General features: G+C 43.3%; 1 protein-coding gene across 1 annotated transcript; it reads right to left on the bottom strand.

Annotated features, from left to right (window-relative positions):
• Positions 1–3,116: 3,116 nt before the first annotated feature.
• On the bottom strand, positions 3,117–8,035 carry cunh1orf198 (chromosome unknown C1orf198 homolog). Its single transcript, XM_076037537.1, has 6 exons — positions 7,701–8,035; positions 7,196–7,246; positions 6,798–6,923; positions 6,363–6,530; positions 5,125–5,490; positions 3,117–4,070 (listed from the first exon to the last, which is right to left on the bottom strand). The coding sequence occupies exons 1-6, from the start codon at positions 8,004–8,006 to the stop codon at positions 4,014–4,016; spliced, it is 1,074 nt and encodes a 357-aa protein (XP_075893652.1). The 5' UTR covers positions 8,007–8,035; the 3' UTR covers positions 3,117–4,013.
• Between the last annotated feature and the right edge of the window lie 968 nt (positions 8,036–9,003).

The following is a 9,003-nucleotide window of genomic DNA, read 5'->3' as shown; positions in this document are numbered from 1 at the left end:
CTTTGAGGGAAATTGTGACGAAACCATCCAATGTTTGTGTGTGTGTGTGTGTGTGTGTGTGTGTGTGTGTGTGTGTGTGTGTGTGTGTGTGTGTGTGTGTGTGTGTGTGTGTGTGTGTGTCTGTGGCAGGAGGTATGCCAGTTAAAATGCCACAAGATTCCTGCAGAGTTTCCAGGGGAAGTGATTGAGGCAGGGCTCCGGGTTCCTCAGACTGGGAGGAGCTCCAGGGCACGACACAGCCTAATAAGCTTTTCCACATCTGGGTTTGCCTGAAAGAATTTAGTCCTGATTTAATCTTTGACTGTCTTAGTTAACACCCAAAGACTAATGAAGCATCTCTTGGGGGTTTTTTTTTTTGGACACGTAGCAAAAAAATGTGTCATTCCTGTGTTGAATTTGTATACACAAAAAGTTTTTGTTCACAAGAAAACAATGTTTTTCTTGTTTTTCTTTGTTTTGTGTATACAATTAAAATTTCAGAGTGATGCAACAAAGATTTTTGACACATAACACCAGAAATTACAGAATTTCTAGTGAGTGATAAAATAAAATGCAGACTATCCTGTAGGTCACTTTTAAAAGTCGGGCCTGCATGTACGGATGGCATCGATGCCCCTTTGTTTTGACCCTAAGGTACAGGCCGTACATTTACAACGGCTCTCCGCTTCAGTCACGGCACAACTAACTTAAACATTACTGTCCTCATCAGGAGTCAGGAGTCAGGAGTTTATTTTTGCTCTCGAAACAGCATGGAAAAATTGTCACGGTTTTAGGAATCTTCTGCTCAACTGAATGACATAATTTGAGTCAGCTGGAGAGGAAAACTTGTTTCTCCAGCAGTTTTTTTTTTTTTTTTTTTGTGCGTTTGAGTTCAAAGTTAGTTCCTCTGTAGCCTTTCCCTCTCTGCCTCTGCCAACAGAATGACTTTAAAAGAAATTGCTACACACAAAACATATCATTACAGGTCCTAAATTACACCTAGTTTTAGATTTATCGTTCATTCCAATAAGACCTCACATTGTTCTTTTGACCATCCTCACTAATTAAGCCTTCTGTTGACAGGCTTCACGATTCAGCATCCGGCTAAAACAGGAAGCCTTGTGCCTTCGATGTTTGGAATGGGATAAAAACAACACATCAATGATCTGCTTTCAGGTGATGATAGGGGACGTCTGTGTGTCAACAATTTGGTACAAAGGCAACAATGTTGTAGCTGTGCCACAGATGACATCACAAAGGGACAATTTCCTGATCTGCCTGATTTTGCTGAGCACTCACTTTTTGTGAAGTGGAAGAAAGTAGAAAGACACAGAAAGGACAGAGTTTTCTCATTTGATTGACATGCTAGAGAGAAAGAATTGTTTCCATGGTTAATGGTAAATCCGCATGCTTCGTCGTTGATTTCATAACTGTTGGATATTTTCTCAGAAAGAAGCCTTCTGTGCGTTAGTGTTGGACCTGCTACTACTGAGCCACCTCCCTGCAGCACGCGCCGCCCGTCCTCCACCTCGACTCTCTCAATGGCTGCTTTGTGTCCACCACTGTCAAGGTGAACGGAAATCGCCGCACAGAAGCGCAGAGCCGGATCGTCGACGTTACAATGTGCTTATGAGGTGTGCCTCGTCAGACATATTGAAACAGCAACCAGGCAACACAGAGGGCACTGTGGTTATGAATCAGTGGAGCCATTCACACATCCTTGTTTTGATTGAGTGCGGTCCAGTGAGGAAAACTAAATACTGGAACTGTCTGCAACTCTGCATGAGTTCATCTTCCCCTTAAAGTTAATTGACGCTGTTTTTGTTTTGTTTTTGTTTTTATAATATCTGTGGAAAAAAACAAAACAACAACCACCGGAGTTACCGGGAGGTCGGACCAAGGCCATGCTCCCGATCACTGACAAGCCTGGGAGTAGGGGTCAAGTACAATCTAAACTCTAACCACTAGATGGCACAATTTTACACATTGCAGACGATGTGAGTTTTCGATGCACAATTTGAATGGACCACAGTCATGTGCTTCACTTCCAAAAGGGAGGGAGGGGGTGGTGAGGGGCGGGGGGGGGGGGGGGGGGGGGGAGCAGTGGCTGGACCAGAGGTGGACTGGCCATCGGGCGTACCGACGCACATTTGGGCCGGGAGTGTTGTGAATTGGGCCGCACTGGTACCGGTGACAACGGTGAACGTAGGTATGCTGCCATCTGCTGGACTGCTTCTATACTGCTACAGAACCGCACCTCACAGCACAGCAGGGGACACTACACACCCAATACAAAAAAATATATATTTTATTTAATCAAACACCTTCCCCAAATTTTTACTTCAATAACTATTTGCACTAATATTTCATATTAATTTGCACTAAAATAATCACTATATTTTAGTGCAAACATAAATACAACGTGTGTATCACTGTATAAGGAGTAACAAAGCAGATACAAACATATTGGTCTTGATGAGACAAACACGTGGGTTTTAGTCCTATGCTTCTACAACCTTCCTAATTGCCGCTAGGGCCATTTAAGTGTTTCGGGGTGTCTGTGGGGTGAACCAAGTTTGGCACTTTCTCTTAATTTTATGAAAGTTTTCACCAGTTCTGACCGGCTTGCCAAATTAGGTGAAATATGATAAGGGGTCAAAATGGCGTTCGAACCCGCTCTGTTCCAACGCTGCTCTTACTGCTGGGGCCCAGTCCCTCATGAAAATTCTTGAGAGGCGCTCAGGGAGAAAAAGAAACAGACACACAGCACTTTTTCATTTTGTTTTACTTCCATCCAACCTGTGGTTTCAAAATGCACAAGTGCAATATACATGTGTAGCATCAGATACAATCAGCAGATAGATATAAAATTCAGTAAAATAGTACTCTAGTCATGTAAACTCTACGCCACAAGTGGTGCAAACCACAACATGCCCATCCGTTGAACACGTCTAAGTGCGTCTTACTGTCATTACAAATACACACTAGCTATGCTCAGCACTAGTTGGAGGTCAAAGGTGAGCGTGGGTAAAAGGATGACAAGTTGACAAAGTGTTGATGTTTGATCCATACACAACATCTGTAACGCGTCTCTCCAGAAGCTACAGCAGCAGTTTTTCCACGACTGAGTCTGAGGCTATTTTTCTTACTTCCGTTGTCCTTTCTATGTCACGTGAGATGTACACAACACACTGATAACTCAAAAACCGTCTTATGCATCGATCACCAAGTGGAAGTCGTGGAATACATTCTGTAATTCACCTGCAAAATGACTTTGCAATGGCAGAATTTGAAATAGTGACTGCATCAAGTGGGCTGGGACTCCAGAACCAAGCAATATTTTAAATACAAAATTTATATTTATATTAAATCATTTGCAAATAAAAATATATCAAGAAGAAAAAAAGAAAGTAAAACACAATGACAAAACAAAAAATAAATGGTTTCGAAGAATTTAACCACTGACATGCTAAAGGTACCAAGAGCTGTCATGCCTTATAAGTTAGTGTCTAACACTTGCATGTGAAGGTAGTAAAGTCACAATGACAGTGCACTCACATTACAAGCAATGGGACGGACAAATTACCAAGGTGACCAGGGTGAAGACCACTTAACCAAAGCCAACAAAAGAAATCGAAAGTAACAACAACATAATTCATCTCGAGAACCAATAGCAACCTGAAAATCAGAAAACAATAACGGAAGGAAAAACTCATTAATAGGTTAAAGAAGAGGTCAGAGGTCAGATTTCTCTCCACTGACTAAAATAAGGGAAGAAAAAAAAGTCGGGTCATGTCGTGGTAAAAGAGCAGGGGGTTCATTTAAAAAGGGGGGGGGGCACACCACTACACAGCAGTGAGATATTTTTTTTTTTTATAACAAGCCACTATGAAAAGATGATGTCAGCGAAATCATGGGTCACTTTGAAGAGGAGGACGTCAGTCAACAGTCATGGCAGTGGGGTCCCTCCTGGAATGGTGATGACGAGAGTGACTCATTCAGCGCGGCGTGGCGACTCGCCTCGGCTCCCGGTGTTACCAGTTGTCAAGGAAGTCGAACCCAGTCTTCAGGATGTTGCTGCTGGTGTTGAACTGAGAGAGGAGAAGAGGGTCGGGACATTGATGGACAAGACATGGAAAGAGGTCGTCGCTCCCTGATAACCTTGCTCCGTCTACGCCAGGGGCAACAGGAGCAGATCCCTACTGATCGAGCTTTGTGCCTTTCAAGCTTTGTTGGCAGGGAAACTGACCTCAAGACTGACGGACACATTTATTCTTTTCACAGACTTTAAGAGCCGTACAACTCTCAGCCGAGACTAACAATGATTACGAGCGTGTCTTATTGGAGATTTTAAAGAAGAAACAGCGACATCAAGTGGTTAAATTTCAGACTGCAGCGTCTTTCACTCTCCCTCCCTCTCCTGAGCTTGCCAGTGAATTGTGGATCGTCCACACCAGGCTTCCTTACAAATATGGAGGTGCAAGATGGCAACTAACTCCGAGCAAGACCCTTGATCTATGCATGTTCTTAAATATAAATAAGACCCACTCTATGGGTAAGAAAACCAAACTACTTACATTGTACTGCAATTATACTCTGTTTTAAAAAGAAAAATGTTTTTATGGACAGTATATTAAGCTTTTAGCAACATAAAATTCATAAATCAAGCTGAAAAGTACGCACTGGACCTTTAAGGTAAAATAGGTGCATGTGAGCCTTGTATTTAGGTCTGGGCATCCTTCAAAAATTCTCGATACAATGTCATTTTTAATAAGGGTTCCAAAACAATAAAAGCTTTTAATACCCAATGTTTTAAAACCAACTGAACAACAACAAAACTCTTGCATCACCCTATTTCTTGAGAAGCTGGTGTGGACAATCCAGTAGCCTGACAGTGCATTTTGTATTTAGGGTGAATGCTTGGGGCCTCCAATGAACCAACGAAGAAGAAGGTGGAGGCCAATGTAGTTCACTGGTAAGCTCAGGAGAAGGCGGGTGAGAGGGCGATTGTCGCAATCGAAAATGTAACCACTTGATGTCGCCGAATGTCTTCAGCTATTACACACTGAACATTTAAATCTGTCCCAACGTCATTCATTTACATTCACCAGAATCGGCGGTGGCTGTCAAAGTGAAACTGCTCACCTGGGCAAAGGTGGGGCTTGCCGCTGAACCCTCCTCGACCTTCTCCTTCTCCGCACTGGCGGCTTTGTTGGTGGGCTTGGACAACAAGCTGGAGGAGAACATCTCATCCACAGTGTTGCTGACCGACGGCAGCGTGCTCTGAGATCGCTCCCAGCCTGCGACTGTTGAGGACGAGCTGCTGGGCGGGACCGGGCTCGGCGCAATGGAGATGGACGCGGGCGTCGCACTCACAGCAGTGGCGGTGGCGGCAGCTGCAGCAGCGAGAGGGGGCTGAGGAGCAGGAGGTTTCGGCGCTCGCTGCTTGGCGGTCTTGGCAGGTGCCGGTGGGGGCGGCAGCTCAGCGACCTCAGGCTCCTTGGAGCTCTCCTACAAGAGGATATTTGTCGTTTGTTTTGTATTGAGTTAGCATTAGCGGAAAAAAAAAAAAAAAAAAAAAAGCGTAAAAGAAAAAAAAGAAAGTAAAAATGAGCAGAAGAGTAGTAAAAATGTTTTACATGTATATAAACATTTAAATTTAGACCTGATTTTTATCCTCCTATTTTGTTAAACAGTGCCTCAGTATTTTAATGTTTCTTTTCTTTAAGTGTGAGAATTTTTCAGAATCAGAATCAGAATCAGCTTTACTGGCCAAGCACAAAGAATTTGACTCAGTTTTTTCTCTATCCCACTACTTGGGTTAAAAAAACAAAAGCAAACTACAGAATAAGTAAAAAGTATATAAAGGAGAAGCACTCTATTGTCACTGTATGAGACAAGGAAATTTAAAGGATTCTGATTCTCATTCTTATTCTCCCAATCTGGGTGAACTTCAGCCCTTTATTTTAGAAAAAAAAAACATGCCCAGAAATCATCCAGATATCAGTTATGATGAGCTTATCATAGAATTTCTGAGAGGTTAATTTTATTGAGAGCAAGCCAGATTCTTTGGGCGTTTGTTGAGGAAATGCACATATTTTCAGGAACAACAACAAAAAAAGCTCTACAAGAGTATTTACTGCGCTCACCATCTGCCTGTCTGACTCTAAAATTGTTTCACAGATGGCAGCTTCAGGCTAAATTCCATTTGAGGAGACGTGTCGCAACTGTTGGCCTATGACAGGCCAGCATTGTTTTTTTTAAATATCATATTAAGGGCAAATAAAGTATTTTTGTCATGGATTCCAATGCAAACGGCCAAGTCTAGTCAAGACTACGGAAATCTGAGTAATGACAAGCAGCTTTTCGATGTTCAGGCTTACCTGGCGGAGGTATGAGGGGAGGGGTTTCTCTCCTTTCTCAATGGACTTGATCTGGCTGGGGGTCAAGGAGTGGAAATCGGCCTGCTCGCCCTCCATCCTGGACCTCTCGGCGCTGATCTTCCAGAAAGACGACTCCTCCTCTGGCCTCCATGCATCACTGACAGACACCTGTTGGGAGGGGGGGGGGGGGGGGCATTGCAAACATGCACCTAGTTACATCTTCATTAAATGGGTCAGAAATCCCATTTGGACACTTGATATAAACGGTGTGGACAATCAGCCCTTTAAAAAAATAAAAAAATAAATAAAATAAATAAAATAAATTCGGATTTGAGAATGAATCTGATTTGATTCAGATTCGACCGCAGTCTGAACGCAGCCCAAGAAACCCACGAGGCTCTCTCCCCGAGCATAACATCCAGATTCCCGCCGTACCTTAGGTCCTGGCGCACTCTTTGCAGTCTGGGCCGAATTGGGAACCTTTGCCGCCTTTGACTCTGCCTGGGAAGCTGGCACACTCTGATCCGCGGAGCCTGCAGTTAAGCTGAATTCCATCTGACTCTAAAGGAGGGGAACAAAGAAGACCCGAATGACCCCTCGCTTCAAAACGAGCGCACGCGGACGCTGGGTTGTAAAGGATGCATAGAAATACTTGAACGGAATGCAAATGTATACTCTGCACTCGATGTTTTCCGGGGGCCTTCAATAGAGAATTACTACCACATGGCCAGTTGACGTGATGATTTGACTGATGGGATTTGTTGTAGATCCCTTTGGCCAATGGGTCAGAGTGTGGGCGAAAGTGGGTATATGTCGCACGCTGGCTTGTTTACCTTGGTTTCCCACGTGAAGGGGGCGGAGTGCTCATCTTGCCAGGTGATATCCTGAAGGAAAGCACAGAGGGGGAGGGTCACAATTCTGACTGAACTCGAAGACAGTACGAGGTTTAAACTCTACAATAGGAACTTAATTCATTTGTTGGCAACCCGGAAGCCAAAAACACGTAATTTCACCGTTTATATGCGTAGTCGGCGAATACGCTGGACGCTGCCTCCCATTTTGTAGACGCAACGTCAACGTTGCGACGCCACGCTATTCGTGCCAATATTTCAAATGCGTAGCTTGGTGTTCAAAACTGGGACGTTTTCCTCTGAGACGTCCGAGGAATTCAGCTGACGTGGGGAGCCCATCGCCGTGACGTCCCGTGACATTTTTTTTTTTTTTTTTAAGGCTACGTCGCTAGTTTACCGTCGCAACATTGGGCCTCTCAAACCTTCAAAGACACCGACAGGGCTAAAGTCACGTCGGTTTTTCAAATTTAAAAATGACGTTAACTACCTCTTCCCCAAAGTGGACCATTTTCTGCCCCGTCTGAATGAGCAGTTTGGGGTAACAGACCACTTCCTCGCGGTCAACTTTATGCATAGCGTATCGGGCACGGACGTGCGGATCCATCATCCAGTTGTCGATGGCGCTGTCCTGCTCCTGCGGCGTCATCTTGTCCCAGGACGAGCCGTGCTTGGCCCTGACCCGCTCCCGCTCCTGCATGATCTTCTTCGCCATGGGGTTGATGGAGGAGAAGTAATCAAACTTCTTTTGTTCCATACTGTGGCTGTCGAGGCCCGCCATGGTCGCGGCGGCCATCTTTGGTTTCCAACCACCGGGCTGTTGTTATTGTTGGTAGGGAAGACAAGGAAGCTGCGGGGGCGGTGGGCGGAGCCTCGTCATGGCGAGTGTTAGCCATACTGCCACCTGGTGGCCAACTTGTAAAGTAGCTCGAAACCTCCTTGTTTTTGGACAGAACTGTGAAGTTAGAAATTTAGAGCTTTCTTTCCTTTTTTTTTTTTTTTTTTTTGAAATATATTACTTACAAAAGTCTGAAAAATGATTGGTTCTTCTTAGACGTTTCACTGATAGTCATAATTCTTAAAAAAAAAACTAAAAGGTATAAAGACTGTGAGAGTGAATTAAAAAGTATATAATAAAAGATGACGTGAATTTCCAAAACGGTTCCAGAATAAACAAAACAATTTATTTAAAACAATAAATGATGTGCAAAGTGTACATGAAGTCATAAAAAAACAAAAATAAGCAAACACCCGGTTTGCAATGTTAATATATAAAGGCCATGCCAGTGGTTTAACTCTCATACAGTTGCCAAAAAGTGAATAATGAACATCTTGTACAATTGCAAAATGCCTTTTAGTGAATACAGTACAGATGCTGAATTGTATGCACTCAAATCAAGATATATAACATGATCCCTCCGGTTAGCAAGAGGTTAACAAAGGTTACAAAGATCCCAATCATCAGCATGTGTTTCAACACTGGCACATATATTTGCTATAACAAAGCTACACCTGAAAAATAATACATACAAAACAGAAGAAATACACTTCTCCTCCAGATCAACTGTTAATTGTTAGCTTTTGATAAAAAGATTCTTTTTTTTTAAGTGCTTACTATATATTTTACAGAATGAGTTTGCCCCAAAATCAAAAATAGATTAACAAAGAAATACAACTCACAAAATACAAAAAAAAAAAAGAGTCTAAAATGTATTTTCTGTCTGCAGGTTCAGACGACACTCCGTACACGACTTTTACTTTCCGAGTAATGCAGGTCGGTTTGGCTTTCGGTG

The sequence above is a fragment of the Nelusetta ayraudi genome, unplaced genomic scaffold, assembly GCF_046127955.1.
Source record: "Nelusetta ayraudi isolate G7.1 ecotype Tasmania unplaced genomic scaffold, CSIRO-AGI_Nayr_v1 ptg000052l, whole genome shotgun sequence".
Classification (NCBI taxonomy): domain Eukaryota; kingdom Metazoa; phylum Chordata; class Actinopteri; order Tetraodontiformes; family Monacanthidae; genus Nelusetta; species Nelusetta ayraudi.
This window is presented reverse-complemented; position numbering and strand designations above follow the sequence as displayed.

Excerpts from the sequence above, each read along its gene's own strand:
- cunh1orf198 (XM_076037537.1), bottom strand. The coding sequence starts at position 8,006 with ATGGCCGCCGCGACCATGGCGGGCCTCGACAGCCACAGTATGGAACAA. Across the intron at positions 7,247-7,700 it reads TGGTCCACTTTGGGGAAGAG|GATATCACCTGGCAAGATGA; the intron begins GTAGTTAACGTC and ends GCTTTCCTTCAG. Across the intron at positions 4,071-5,124 it reads CAAGCCCCACCTTTGCCCAG|TTCAACACCAGCAGCAACAT; the intron begins GTGAGCAGTTTC and ends CTCCTCTCTCAG.